General features: G+C 42.2%; 1 protein-coding gene across 6 annotated transcripts in view; it reads right to left on the minus strand.

The window, feature by feature from the left end:
• Positions 1-8582: 8582 nt before the first annotated feature.
• SPAG9 (sperm associated antigen 9) overlaps positions 8583-15971 on the minus strand; it is a 152316-nt gene continuing 144927 nt past the window's right edge. For all 6 annotated transcript variants that reach the window (XM_010842846.1, XM_010842843.1, XM_010842845.1 and 3 more), the window contains 2 exons: positions 14922-15071; positions 8583-12184 (listed from right to left, as the gene is read on the minus strand). In XM_010842846.1, the coding sequence (XP_010841148.1) occupies positions 12069-12184; positions 14922-15071 (266 nt within the window). In that variant the 3' untranslated portion in view covers positions 8583-12068. The remainder of the gene's footprint in view (positions 12185-14921; positions 15072-15971) is intronic.

Below are 15971 nucleotides of genomic sequence, written 5' to 3' on the forward strand. Positions count from 1 at the left end.
CTGAGCTGCCCTAAATATTGAGGGAAGCGATGCATTTGAAGATCCCAGGACTGGGCCTAGTTCGTGCATGTTTGCAAGGAACCTTTCTTTGCTGAGGCCTTTTCTTGGCCTGGGATATACCTGCTGGTGGGCGGAGGTAGAAAAGCACATATTCTGCTCCTCACATGAGAACTTTCTGGACAGTCTGGTGCTTACTTGCAAACCCTTTCAACAAGGAAAACGCAGGCTCTGGCAGAAGCGTACTGTCTCAGCAGGTGAATTCTTGGGAAACGGGCACTCGCCACTCCACTTGCAGGCTCATGAGGTCTCCCTACGACCCACCGACCTACCCCTTTCCCTTGAGACTGTGAGACAAAGAGTGGGGAGAGGATAGGAGGCAAAAAATCCCAAAAGAAAACCCCACCTCCTCCAAGCTGTCCTCAGACCTAGGAGACAGCCCAGGAGGAAGACGTGTTTAGAAGAAGCCCTGCACAAGGGCTGGTGTGAAGCCAAGCCAAGGATTGAGCAAGCCCTCCCTGACACTCACCTCAGTTGGCACCAGGCTCTCCTTCAGCCTCAGCAGCCGTGGGGTCAAGTGTCTTCTCTACAAAAATCAGTCCCAAATAAGTGATTACCTTCTCCTCTGGGATGGGACTGGTGAACCCAGATCAGAATCCCCATACCCTGGCCTCTGAGCTCTGCTTTGCTGGTCTACCCAGCAAGTATTAATATAATAGATTATTGGACTATGACCCTGACAGAAGACAGGAAGGGTCAGGCCGGCTGATAAAGATGGGGCCCTGAGAACCTTTCTAACATTGCTCATTTGTGTGGTCTGGGGACCTGGGGGATTAAAATCATACCCTCTCTGTGCATCTCAGTTTAAGGCACCTGTTCAATGGGGACACTGCCACCTTCCAAACCTCACTGATGGCGTGAGACAAGACAGGGGTGGGGTTTCTGAGTCTGGAAAGCCAGACTCCAGGACAAACTCAGACACGTGGCTGTTCTCAAAAAGGAAGCACCTGCCGTGGGAGAAGGGCAAGGCACCAAGACGGAGGAAAGAGGAGACCCAAGGACTTGAGACTCATTGAGTACCACTGAAAGGGCCTAATAAAAGGATCTGTTCTGAATCTTCAGGTTGGAGCTGCCTCCTGCCACTGGGATCCCTTTTCTGGGGAAATAATGATTTTTTTTTTTGGCCTCACAGTGTGGCTTATGGGGTCTTCAGTTCCCTGACCAGGGACTGAACGAAAGCATGGAGTCCTAACCACTGGACTGCCAGGGAATTCCCTTTGGGGAACATTTATGGGCTTCCTGTCCAAGGAGTGATCCCATCATGAAAGTTCTGGGCCCAGACTGCTCACCAAAAGTTCCTTCCAAGGACCCTCAACCATCTGGCTGTTCCAACTCCCAGCTTTCCTGTCACTTTTTAACGCCATAAACTTTCTGACATCCTCCCCTCCCAAACCAAGCTTTCCCCTTCCTCAACTGGCTTTTATACTGCATGCTCCCAGACAGTGGGATCTGGCCTGTAGCTTTGCACAGGTGGCTGGGCAAGGATGGACAAGCTCCGAGTATCATGTGGATCACAGGAGCTGTCTCTCTGGCACCAGAGTAACAGTGGTGCTGAGCGACAGAAAGCTGTGTAGGGGGCCTCTCCACCCGTCATAGCCACCTGAGGGCCCTGGAGCAGCCCGGACCCCTCTCAGGCATTGAACCCCCAGGTATGAGAGTGGCAAAAATCCCTCTTCCCTAGGTCTGTGTCTGTGCCCCGTTCCCATTTCACCCGTGTGTGTGTGTGTGTGTGTGTGTGTGTGTGTGGTGTTTTGACTGGTCTATAACACTTGAACACCAAGAGGGAGGCATTCCCTGTGAATTCCTGTGCAATCTCTGCCCCGGGGCTGGCTGGCCTCATCTCCCTCCTTGGGGCCCTCACCTGCCTCATCTGCAGAGGAGAGGAGACTGGAGGGTGTGCTTAGAGATTTATTCCAGTCACAGATTCTCTCCCTCTAATCCTTACCCTCTCCCCCTTATCCCTTTTCAGCAGTGGTTATAAAACCCAGGAAATAAATGTGGATTGATGGCCTATAAAGGGCTTAGTTAGTGCCCTGACCTACTGAATTATGTAACTCCTATTTATTATCGGCCTTGGATGAAGTTTCTATTGAAGCAACTCACTAAGCTGATTCCGTGACATTTCTTTTAACCTCGTTCAGAGGTGGCAGTAGCAGAAATTCCTTTGCAACTTCAAAGACCAGAAATTGGTGGTGTGGACACTTTCAAAAATTCCCTTCTTTAATCCTTTGGGTCAATGTTTCTCTCTTACCCATGTAAACCCCTGCTCACCTCAGCAGGGTTCCAGGCTCTAGACCACCTGCCTTCCCTTTGGGTTCCTGGGTTTTAGGCTGCCTTGGCTGGGGAGGCTCAGAAAGGGTGTCTTCCCTATCCCTGGTGAATGAAAGGAGTGAGAACTCTGGGCTATGAGAATCTAGAGGCAGTCTAGCTGAAAGAAAGAGTCAATCTCTGCTGCTGGATAACAGCCACTCTGGGCCTCTGCTTGCTTGTTAGATGACTCTTTGTGACGCTGTGGACTGGAGCCCACCAGGCTCCTCTGTCCTTGCAGGCAAGAACACTGGAGTGGTTGCCAATCCCTTCTCCAGGGAATCTTTCCGACCCAGCAATCAAACCCGGGTCTCCCTCATTGCAGACAGATTTTTTACTATCTGAGCCACCAGGGAAGCCCAGCAGTAAAGTGAACTAGTTTACCGAATCTGTACAGTTTGACCTTCAACAAGCACCCTCCTTGATCTGGTCTGGCCTGCCCTCGCTAGGGTGGATAGCCTGGTGAGGATGAACAGGAGGGATGAAGGGCAGACTGTCTTTGGAAGGCTAATACCACCACAGCATCACCACGCGTTCAAAAGGGAGCAGCGCCCAGCCTCTCTGGAGCGAGGCCACTTTCCCAAACGAGTTCATTTCCTGTTCCCCCAAAGCTTTTTCTGCTGTGTGAGGAGGCGGTACTGAGAAACCGAGGGCCTCCCTAATTCGGCTTCACTGTTTAGCCCTTCTCTTTTTTCCTCTAGTGATGACACAGAAGGGCACTAGGAAGAAAATGTGAAGGCTCAACTGACATTCTAAAGTAGCCTTTTGGAGACCTGTTCCCAGGTTCAGGGAGGGAAAGATTGACACCCAAGGGAAGAGCAAGACCCATTCAAGATAAATGTATATCTATGGCTGATTCATGCTGATGTATGGCAGAAATCAACACAATATTGTAAAGAGACTATTCTCCAATTAAAAATAAGCAACTTTAAAAAATAAAAAAAAAAGACCTAATTAAGACATTTCTTCCATTCTTTGATGCCTCAGGGACAAACTGGTGTATCAAAGCAGTTGGCGTAAACTACATGAATTCCTTCCCTTAAGGACCTGCTGGGCATGAAGGCCCAGTCCACACAACTCAAACTATACATGGCACGGATGACCAAGCCTCAAAGAATGTCACCCTAGAAGAAGCTTTAGAGCTCATCTGAGCCAAGTCCCAACTTTTAAAGATAATGAAAGCTGAAGGTCCATAGAGAGTGATGACTCCTGATGGACCAGTGGCAGGGAAACGTTCTTTATGGACTATAGAGTCCATGGAGTTCTCCAGGCCAGAATACTGGAGTGGGTAGCCTTTCCCTGCTCCAGGGGATCTTCCCAACCCAGGGATCGAACCCAGGTCACCAGCATTACAGGCGGATTCTTCACCAGCTGAGCCACAAGGGAAGCCCAAGAATACTAGAGTGGGTAGCCTATCCCTTTTCCAGCAGATCTTCCCAACCCAGTAATCAAACTGGGGTCTCCTGTACTGCAGGCGGTTCTTTACCAACTGAGCTATCAGGTAAGCCCTTCTTTGCAACCCCATGGACTGTAGTCCATGGAACTCTCCAGGCCAGAATACTGGAGTGGGTAACCTTCCTCTGCTCCAGGGGATCTTCCCAACCCAGGGATCAAACCCAGGTCTCCCACATGGCAGGTGGATTCTTTACCAGCTGAGCCACAAGGGAAGCCCTAATACCTAGACAGCATATTAAAAAGCAGAGACATTACTTTGCTGACAGTGGTCCTTTGACTAAAAAGCTATGGTTTTTCCAGTAGTCATGTACGGATGTGATAGTTGAACTATAAAAAAGGTTGAGCACTGAAGAACTGATGCTTTTGAACTGTGGTGTTGGAGAAGACTCTTGAGAGTCCCTTGGACTGCAAGGAGATCCAACCAGTCCGTCCTAAAGGAAACCAGTCCTGAATAGTCATTGGAAGGACTGATGCTGACATTGAAGCTCCAATATTGGCCACCTGATGTGAAGAACTGACTCATTGGAAAAGACCTTGATGCTGGGAAAGACTGAAGGCAGGAGGAAAAGGGGATGACAGAAGATGAGATGGTTGGATGGCATATCACTGACTCAATGGACATGAGTTTGATCAGGCTCCGGGGGTTGGTGATGGACAGGGAAGCCTGGTGTGCTGCACTCCATGAGGTTGCAAAGAGTCGGACAAGACTGAGTGACTGAAACGAACTGAATATGGGGCAGAATAGTCTGATAAACCTTCAGCTGGGTAGAAGCTGAGGAATGGGTCTCTAAGTCAGCCAAGGTTTGCCTTGAGGCATCTGCCCAGTTTCCGCTCATCTCCGTCAGGGTCCTTTGGGAGGGAAGAATGTGTGAGATGACTGTAAGAATCAAAATTGGAATCTTTTCCGGTGAAGAACATGCCAAACTTTTGCTTCCAGTTCCTTATTTACTGCCCCAAGCATACTCTCCAAGATAGAAATGTAGATTTTCTACAGAATAAAAGCTTATTTCAACAGAAGCAAAACAGGCCAAAATGCATCAAAAGGCCAGCAGCTAAAAATCCCCTCTAGGATTTGTCACTTTGTCTGGGCTAGCCGAAAGTTTAAAAAAAAAAGTAAGCTTAATGAGAAAGGTCAGTAGGTAAAGAAACTGAAGCCTCAGTGGGGGTTAAGGACACAATACCTGTTTGCTGTTGAGTAGTATATTATCTCATTTAATCTTCCCAGTAATCCTTTGAATCATTAGTACAATACTCCTGATGACCAAATTCAAGTTTTCGAAAGACTGCTCCACTCTTTTTGGAGGTTTTTGCACTGGAGATGGCCTGCAAAAATCTTAACAGATGGGGGTTTGCGTTCTTGCTTGGGCAGAGTAATGCTAACCTTCTTACTCATGTAGAAAGCACATAATCATTCTTGCCACTATACCACGCCCTATTGTGCATCAGATGTTAATATTTTATTTAGTTCTGTATGTCTTCTACCTGTTTATATGCAGTGACTAGGAGTTTAATAAAACATATGAGCAACAGATACTGAAAAAATACATTCTAATAGCATCTAAAAATGTCAAACTTACCACTCTTTTCATACTTCAACATGTTCCTCAGTGTGCCTGCAAAGGAATGAAATCAACTCTTCCATGAAAAAGAGAATACAGGTCTCCTCCCGTGTTTAGTTTTTATGGAACACTCCTTTTCCTTAAATTGTGGGGTGTGGGGGCAAGAGAAAAAGGCATTCCTTGAAAGGTTCAATAGGCCCAAGGTTTCCTAACACAGTTCTCTTAGGACAGCCAAGGTCTAGAACACTGATAAAAAGACTGTAAATAAGAATATTCTGTACTATGTAAGCACTGAAGACAGTTTTTCTCTTCTTACCACATTAGAAAATAAACAGCCAAAGCAGACACCATACCAGTATCATTTTTCAGATAATGCCCCAACGGACAGTCGTTCAATACCTGACTCCACTTCACCATTTCGTTCTATTTTCCTCTTTTACCCTAATCTTCTCAAGGGTGTCTTACTTATCTTCATACACCTGACCCCTAGGGACCACACCAAAGCCTGTTGTTGAGTGCCTAGTGGGGGCATATAATGTGTCAACCACCATCACATCATTACTTCATTAAGCCGTCACGAGAACCCTTTGAGGTATTACTCTCCTTTTATAGCAAAGGAGCTAGTGACGGAAGGGTTGCAAAATTAGGGAACAATAGACTCAGGACTCAAACCCAAATCTCCCGATCTGAGATCTAGGACTTTCTCAACACACTGTGGTAGCCTCCAGTGCAGAGTTTAATCTGGTTTGTACACCTCCCTATGAGGACCCTAGGCCTTTACTCATCTCAGTTTAGACCCGTTTACCAATGGGTCAGTTGTCTCCTTTGGCCAGGCCTCTGGATCACCTGAGGACAAAGTATAACACTCCAAAGGGTGGCTCTGTGGTTCACCTGCCAATTTATGGAGTAAACACCTTCAGAAAACTATTAGATGTTATGCTTATGTAAGCTAGCCATAACAACTAAAGGGTTATCGCTTTTTTTCCTATAAAAAAAGAATAGCCTTACCAAATTAATGGAGTGAAAAATTATTCCCTTTATACTTTTAATGTAGCAAAGTGCCCTAAACTTCAGTTATCCATAAATCAAAAAGGAAAAGAGCATTGGGTTGAGTCTGGGTTGAGCCTGCAGCAAGTCACCATGTGCTGAGAATGAAGAAGCTGTTTGTGAATCTAGCTGGGCTGCTTGAGTTCCTCTCAAGCAGCTAATCCCAATTAAAAGGATCAGAATCACCGGGGTAACTGTTTTACCAAACACATCAGTACTCTGTTACTCTGGAGATTAGAGGAAGAAGGAAATATTCACTAATTCACTTCTGGAACTAACTAGCTTCTGGATGATTCTGGCCATACCTCCCTCTCCTGGCCTGGTTGTGAATTGCAGCTTTTCTGTGAAGTTGCTGCCTGCAGAGCTGGTCTACCTTCTGCCTTGAAGCCTCAAACCAAACCATAATTACCTTCTGTCTGTGGGTGGGAGCCAATGTTCTGCTTGGACGTAGAAGCAAGGAGCTAAACTGCCTCCTTTTGTATAGTGATGTTCTAATAAATTGGATTTTCCTAATGATGGAATACTACTGAGACTGGGCAACCTTGGACCTGCAAGTCGGTATGGTTAGTATCTGTACATAACATACCAAGACAAATTAGAGCCAGGGTCACAGAGCCAGAAAGGTTAGAGCTAGGATTTTTTATGATCACCTGGATAAACCAACCCTCTTCTAACACATGAGAACTGAGGTCCAAACCAAAGATGTTAAAGTAGTAGATGCCTCGGCCCAGGCCCCTAAGACAGTCAAGTCCTCGGGTCTGGAGTAGTTCCATGGCTTTGTGGATGGCTGTGGAGCACTGTGTTGAAGTGAGAGGCTACGGGTCACAGTAGGGGTAGGGCTTGTTCAGGTCTACTGCCTTCTTTCCCATCATACCACTGTCTCTAAAGGAAATGAGTTGTAAACTTGAACTGTATTAATCACCAAATATTTAAGGCATTCTGAGAAGCTCTCTCTCTTTCCTAACATACCGGCTACAACTGAAGATGAAAGTGAAAATTGACCACTCGTGTCCAACTCCTTTCTACCCCATGGATGTTAGTCTCCAGGCCAGAATACTGGAGTGGGTAGCTGTTCCTTTCTCCAGGGGACCTTCCCAACTTAGGGATCAAACCCAGGTCTCCCTCATTGCAGGCGTATGTTTTACCAGCTGAGCCACTGAAGCCCAATGAGGTGCACATTTGGCCGAAACACGGGACCTTCTTTAGAGCTGAGGATGAAGTTCATGCTTTTGTAGTCACCAAGGCTCTCCTGCCCACACTTAGTGTGAGAGGCCTTGGGGCTAGTGAGGTAGAGCTTGGACGTTTAGACAGTATCTTTTCATTAAGTTTTGAAAGACAATCTCAGCACTGCATGGGACCGAAGGCTACAGTTCCAGGCTCCGTCCTGTTCCTCCAACAAAATTCTTATGAACATTTGCTGTCCTGCACTGAGCTACTCCAGTCTCTCACTAGAGACTGGCTGAATAAGGAATATGACTAAATGAGGCTCAAAAAAATCAGCTTCCAAAACAATGACTGGGCAGGCCCCAAAGTACCAAGGGGCAGTCAGGTAAGGTCCTGTAAAGCAGGAATGAGACAGGCTGTTTGTTGTATTCTAGAACATCCAATCTCACTGGCTAGATGGACGTGCCACCGACTATGAACTGTTCTATTAATGTGGCAATCAGGACTACTTTTTACTATCCTGTTAGAACCCCACATTCTTATAAACAAAGAACACGGCATTAGACTACATACCACTGCACTGGGTTCACATTGTGCTACCACGTGATTAGTTTTATAATCACCCTTCGTTCCAGAGTCTCTCGCAAGCAAACGGATCACAATAAGCACACTGGATTAACATCTACATTATAGCCTTCCTCTTATTACTGAGTGATCTGGCAAATGCCTCAGTATCATGTGTGGGTTGTTACTCAGCATACCCACACTTCTAGAAAGCCTTACTGTCTATTATTCACATTGTCACTTAAACACGTGCACTAAGCAAACATGCTCTTCATGTATTCCTCACTGCTCACTTTCAGCCGATGCCAAATGGCGACAATCCTGACCCTTGGAATGACATGTTTGATGGGGGATGATTGGGCATTTCAAATATAAATCAAGGTCAGACCCCTGGGAAAAGCAAAAACAAAACAAAACACACTCCTCATACATGTTTCATATACATATTTATATATATATTTCATATACAAAGTTACATTCCGAACCCCAGGGATTCCATAATAGAAATAAATATTGAAATAACTACATTGCCAAATGAGCTTTTTGCTCATAGAAATGAAGCATCAGCCTCTAAAGAAATAGCAAGTGGGATACTCTAGAACCCATTTTTAAGATTATAGAGGCAAATAAAATTCCAAATAAGATGTCTAGGACAAAAGACAAATTCAGACCATAAAACAGTTAAAATAATGTTGAGAAATATATGACAAAATTAATAATAAAAACTTATTTTTTTTTTTTTTAAAAAGGAAAAGACATTTAGTGTTACAAAATAGCATAACCCTGTTAGAAAAGCACTTATGATTTCCACATTTAATTCTCTCTTCTCTTCCCTTTACAAACTGGGACCAAAATGAGTCCCTTTCTCAACATGATCCATTAAGAAGAGCCCTAAATCTGACTGAATCCTTTGGTAATGGTCATAATACTCACAAGGAAATAAATATTCAGTTCTACAGCATTTGCAAGACACACGTTCTTTAGGACAGTTACTGATTATGAGACAAGTGTTTTGCTTTGTTTTGTCACTAAGGCAGCCATTTAAAGGTTCTAATCTCAAATGAAGGAAGACCTTTACAAGAAATGAACACCACAGCAACTCAGAGAATGTATTTTAACCTTTTCTATGCAACACACTTCATGTGAAAAGTTATGTGCTGCATATTTTGTGCTCAAAATGTTTCACACTCTCAACAAGCTGTAGTTATTAAGACATTCATTCCTATTTTTAAATTTTAGATCCACATGAGTTAAGAGAAAAACATTCAAAACTGAGTTCCTAAAGAATCTTCTCCCCTTGCCTCACAGGGATTTTAACCTGCATCGAGCAGTGAGTGTTAGGTTGATGCATATGATACTGTCATTTTTGGAGATCGGCAATGGTTGAATATCGGCAATTTTACATGGTTCAATGACATACGTAAGCCAAATGTGACAAAATGAGAAAATCCTCAGTATTCCTTATTTCTTCCAATGGGGGTAATTTCTTCTTACATGGAGAGACCAACCCAAGGTACTCAAGCCTCTTCTCTACCGTTGATGTAGTAGCTATCAGCAGTTTAAACCAACTGCTCGCTGCTTGCAGAAACTTAGATTTGGGCATTTTCTACCAAAGGTTACCACCTTGACCAAAGTGAACACTACAAGAATATAAACCTATTGTTAGAGAAAAGGTGGAAGTCAAGCAATCTGTAGAAAATATAGAACTGAAATTACAAATATAAAGACAAGCTCTTAAAACAAATTGTATAGGCATTTTTGTACTCTCTCTAGTCCCTGAAGTTTAACAGGGCCACAGACATCTGACAGCTTTAGATAAAATAACTACACACCTATATTCCTTAAGTTAAAGCCAATAAGTTTATAAAGAGCAATAATAAACAACCACTGTAACATGTTTGCATTTTTCATTTTTAACTCCTGATTTCCTAAATTACATTCAGTCATAGAAACATGTAAAAGACTGAACAGCATGTGGGGTCTGACTCTAGGATGTTTACTTCTTGGGATTAAAATTCTCAAACATTTGGCTGTCTCTTTTTTTGTGAATTTTATACAACATTCTCCCAAAACATTTAATGATGTGATTTTTTATTTTAAGGTACTGCCAGCAATGGCTCAGATTTAAAATAAAGTATCAGTAAAAACATAACTTATAAGCTATGGAAAAGTGACCTAAGTTTTGGTGGCTTGAAAAAAGTGACTAAGTAGTTCAAGTTAAAAAATTATCCTTTTCCTAAAGCTTTTACCAAGAATTTTTTTCCTCCTAGGCATCTAAAGTGGGAAAATTGTACTGTGTATAAAATGTGCTTCTAGACACGTGACCAAATGTATCCAAAGGCCCCCTCTGATGTATTAAATCCTATGTACTTTATAATCTAGGCTAATCATCTATATGTTTAAAACATACTGGTGGTACTTTTTACAAATATCTTTCCACTACAGTTCAGAAGTAAAGTACTTGGTCCTTTAGGATGCTGAGACAATCTGAGACCTTTGCTGCTTCCTTTTCCTGAAGCAGTCCTTCGGACTTGGGGCGGGGCAGGGCGGGGGCGGCCCCTTTGTCCTGTAAGTTTATATTTTAAATTAGTACTTAAACTTAGTTTTGCTTAAACTGATGGATTAAGAATGGTAAATCATACATTTTCAAGAAGTCTGAGAGGGGAAGAAAAACTATAGCTTAATGGTTTTTAAAACTTATTAAACAAGAAAGTCAGTTAAACCCAGACTCTTATTTTTCACTCTATTGTGAGTGAAAAGATGTAATGTCAACTTTTACTTTATGCTATTTTGGCTTCTCTTTCAAGTTTTCTTTGAAAATGGCATTTTAATCTCAAAAGGGCATAAAAGCTTAAATGTCATTTATGTACAGATTATCAAGTATGGGCAGTTATATAGTTTTATACAGAACAGAAAATACCACTGCTAAGCAAATCACTCAATCAGTTCATTAGGCCATACTCCATCACCACTAAGGCTTTACTCTTATTAACTGGTAAGAGCAGTCAAAGAACAACTGGTAACCAAGTGAAATTTTTACATGGAAAAAAACTCATCCAACCACCACCATCTTACACCAACGTGTAAGACATCCAAACCACAATTTCCTTAAAAAAAAAAAATCCTCCATTGCTGAAGTGCATCTTCTAAGCCTTTTAAATAATAAACCTTTCAAATATGTCAGTATGAAAATGAGTGACACCAGTCTCAAAAACAAAAAATCAAGTAGAATATTCAGAAAAGCAGGCCCCATAAACTTTAGAGCTCTAATAAGTCAGAAACAAGAAATTTTTATTTAAATAGTGTAGTCTTAATTTCTTTAATATAAAACCCCACCCCCCACAAAATCTGATGAAAACAAAGTTTTATATACCATATAAACAAGATTTGTCAGATTTGAAAATGAAAGTTAGAGTAATTTACAGTTAGCTTTTAGCCCTCTAGGGACATTTAGATAAATCCTGATAATCCACCTAACATTAGTTTGTGTCAATTTTATAATACATTGGGAGAAACTTTACTATTGTACTTAATGGTACAGTTTCATATATCAAGTATTTCCATTAATTCCATTATTAGTGACAGCTAAAAAGTGACCCCATCAAATGAAGTAAGTGACATTAACTGTGCAAGAGTAAACCACATCTGGATTGCTTTCTAAAATTCGCCAGTTTGCAGAAAGTAAACATTCTTTGATTTGATCATAATATACTGAAATTGCCTATAACACTGGTGCAGTAAAACAGCTAGCTCCTGTATTGTTACAGCAGGACAGATTTTATAGTATAAAGTTAACAGAAAAAAATGCTCACACATTATGTGGTGAAACTTATTTCACAAAGAGACCATTAAATAAAGGGAAAATAAACCATGCAGAAGAGATGGCTTCCCTGTTGCCATCTGTGTCCTATGGGTTCACTCACTACCATACATCACTTGCCACACTATCAAGTGACTCCTTTCTGCTTTGGCGACAGAAGGTTCAAGTGGAAGATCCTCTCCAAGAAGCTCTGATTCTCCACCTTCATCACCTGGTGGATGATAAGGAGACCCAGATTAAGGACAAGATCGAAGGTGTAGGCTGATGCACATAGACTCATGGTGAGCACATTTGCAGCACACATAAAACTTGCCTGCTGCCTGTTTCAGAGAACACAGTAAAAGAAATGCCATGAGTCAGAATCTTCACTGTCTAACTTCTGCAGAGGACTACTGAGATTAATTTCTCATTGTTAAAATATTACAGGATATGAAAAAAGAAATGGAATAAAAAATATCAAATTCAATTTAAAAAAAGCATGTTGTGTGCATGTGCTAAGTTGCTTCAATCATATCCGAAAACTTTGTGACCCCATGGACTGTAGCCTGTCAGGTTCCTCTGTCCATGGGATTCTCCAGACAAGAATACTGGAGTGGGTTGCCAGGCCCTCCTCCAGGGGATCTTCCCAACCCAGGGATCAAACCCACAGTTCTTATGTCTCCTGCATTGGCATCTGGTCCTTTACCACTAGCACCACCTGGGAAACCCTTTAAAAAGCATATTTACTATTAAAATTGACCTATGCTTTAAGATAGGCTTCCCAGGTGGCTCAGTGGTAAAGAATCCGCTTGCCAATGCAGAAGTCGTGGGTTCAATCCCTGGGTGGGGAAGATCCCCTGGAGGAGGCAGTGGCAACTCACTCCAGTATTCTTGGGAAGATCCCCTGGAGGAGGCAGTGGCAACTCACTCCAGTATTCTTGCCTGGAGAATCCCAGGGACAGAGAAGTCTGGCAGGTTACAGCCTATAGCGTCACAAAGAATCAGATACACACGCACACTTCACATGCTTTAAAACAAATTCTGCTTTTCAGGCTGGACTGCCTAGAGATATTGACATACATCGTAAAGCAATTTTTACACTCCAGCCACCATGTTGCAATGGAAGAAAAAGGTCCAAAAATCACCCAGCCAAATGAAGCCCATCTCTATAAAGGTATTCTCCATTCTTACTGACATCACTGTTGCTAAACATTAAAAATCCTGCCTTTAAAATGTGTCAATAAGCCTTTTACATCAACTCTCCAGCTGTGGCTTGTGGGCTCGGAAGTTGCCCCTTAGCATGTGGGATCTTAGCTCCCCCACCAGGGACTGAACCCGCATCCCCTGCACGGCAAGGTGGATTCTTAGCCACTGGAACAGGAGGGAAGTCCTAACGTGACCTTAAATTTTATATACCTTTTTTTTTAACAGAATTTATAACTGAAGTATTTGTCACCACTCTACAACATTATATTCCCTAAAACCTTATGTTTAGAAACTTTTTCAATCACTGTGATTTTAGGCCAGTCCAAAGGGTTTCTTTATTTATAGCAAATAAATATATATCAGTGCTTTATAGTTTACAAAGCACAACACTTTCATAACCATCAATTCTCTGTATTTTCTTGTAAACTTCTCTGGCCATTTCTTCTTAGATCCTTTCATAAACTCTAATGATTCTTTAAGTGGAGTATTAAAACAGGGTTCTATCTTAGAATCTTTTCTTCTGGCCCCTACACATTCCTGGATGAACTAATCAACCCCTGCGATTTTTAGCACCACTGTATGCCAAGAGTCCCCATATTCCTCCCTCCTGAGATATAAAACTCTTATACCTAAAAGCCCCCATGGACTTCTTCCACCTAGGCAACTCCCAGCTTCCATGTGCTCCAAGGTCAACATGTCCAACACCTGTCCTCATTCCTCTCCCTCCACCAGATCTGCTGCTTTTGTTCTGAGAGTCCTTACTGCTAAGTAAATAGATCACTCCCTCTTTCTCCACACCGTTAGTTACCAATTCCCCATCACTGGTCTACTCCTACTGGTACTACCTTCTTCACTTATTTTTTCCTAATCCATTTTCCTACCTCTAGTCTTGTATCTCCAATCCATTTACACCCAAATATAATCATATTGCTCCTCTAAAGTTCTCCAATAATTTTCCTTTGCTTTAAAGTATAAACTCCTTAATTAGGTATATAAAGGCCTTTCATAATCCAGACCCTCCCTTCCCTTTCTGGATTGATTGGTGGTCAGATTTATATTTGCTTCTACTCCATGCTCTAGTCATTTTAAAACAATTTTTCTTTAATTAAGGCAGTTTCACATTTCAAGCTATCTCTTACCTTGAAATGCCAGTCTCCCCAGCCTTCCCCATATCATCCCCAACCCAATTCTTCAGACTCATGCCCTTCAGTGCTGAGTCATCTCAAGCATCATTTCTTGATTTCCCTCTTCCCCTACTCCTAGAAAGAACTGACTACTCTCTATCAGAGCATCTGTAACACTGTAATTTATTGACATGTTCTATAATTTACTGGAGGGAGACTTTGTTTTTGTATCTCATGCATACAGCAGATGTTTATAAGATGAGAGAATGAACAAATGAAATGAATTTGGTTATAAACAACCCTTTATGAGATACTGTTATTTCTCCACTTTGCAGGTGAGGAAACTGAGGTTCTGGGAGATTGAATGATTTCCCTAAGGCCTTGTGATTCCATAAGCTCTTCACATACACCTCAATATATGACCAAACCCTGCTATTTTCTAATGCTCCTTCAAACACACACATCTTGGTATAAAAAGAAAAAAAATTATGAAAGTAGCAAAAATAAATAAATAAATAAAATCCAAGTAAAGGGTCCAAAGAAAACCTTAGAAATCACGTATCTGAGTTTCTTGTTTACGTGAGTGAAAATCCACATCACAAAACGGTAGAAACGGAGCCCACAGAACCAATGACCTACCCATTCGGAAGTCAATGTAGCCCTCTCCTCCACTAATGACAAGCACAGACTTCAAGGGTGTCTGGATGCCAGGCTCCTGTGCAGATGGCCCTGCTTTGTCAACTGTCAGATCTGTACCACTGCTGCCACTTTGTGGGCTGATGACTTGACCTGTTTATATAGGAATGCAAGCAAATATTATTTATCAAGGATTAGAGTGGGAGAGACTCATTATCTCCTGAGTATTTTCAGAAAACTGAACAACATAATAAGTACATTCTAATAAAAGCCTCTGCATGATGAGAAAACATCTACAAGGCCATGAAAGCCCAATCTGAAATCAAAGTAAAGCTATTTTGTCCCAAAGCACAAAGACGTCCAGAATCCAATATGAGAACTGTATATTGCTCAGCTGGTCTTAGCTGTCTGCTTCAGACTATTATAACCTACATCATTTTATCTGAGGGGTAGTGAAAAGCTCTCTCCTCTGGCAGGGTACATATGCGTTTATGTAAGAGATTGAGAAAAGTCTTCAACTTAAGCCTTATGAATGTGGATATTCATAATTAATAACTGAATTAATTTCAAATCCGTAAGTTATTAGCTGCTCAGTCGTGTCTGACTCTTTGCAACCCCATGGACTGTAGCCTGCCAGGCTCCTCTGTCCATGGGATTCTCCAGGCAGGAATACTGGAGTGGTTAGCCATTCCCTCCTCCAGGGGATCTTCCTGACCCAGGGATTGAACTCATGTCTCCTGCACTGCAGGGAGACGCTTTATCATCTGAGCCACCATGTGAAAACTCAAATCCAAAGGTTTTCTCATACTTAAAAATAGTCCACATTATTTTAAATTTAGATGACGCAAATAAAATGACTGGTTAATATATAATTCTAATATTTACGTTTTAAGATAGAATCTTTAAGTATGAAATGACAGAAATCTTGAAATATTATTCACACTATAATCTCTATGAGCGTGGAGTGATTTCTTGACAGATCTGCTATCTTTTGGTCAAACTACACAGACCATCCCTCGAGGTGCTACCAGGACATAGTCCCACGATGTGATA

The sequence above is a fragment of the Bison bison genome, unplaced genomic scaffold (genome assembly GCF_000754665.1).
Source record: "Bison bison bison isolate TAMUID 2011002044 unplaced genomic scaffold, Bison_UMD1.0 scf7180017864180, whole genome shotgun sequence".
In the NCBI taxonomy this organism is placed as follows: Eukaryota; Metazoa; Chordata; class Mammalia; order Artiodactyla; family Bovidae; genus Bison; species Bison bison.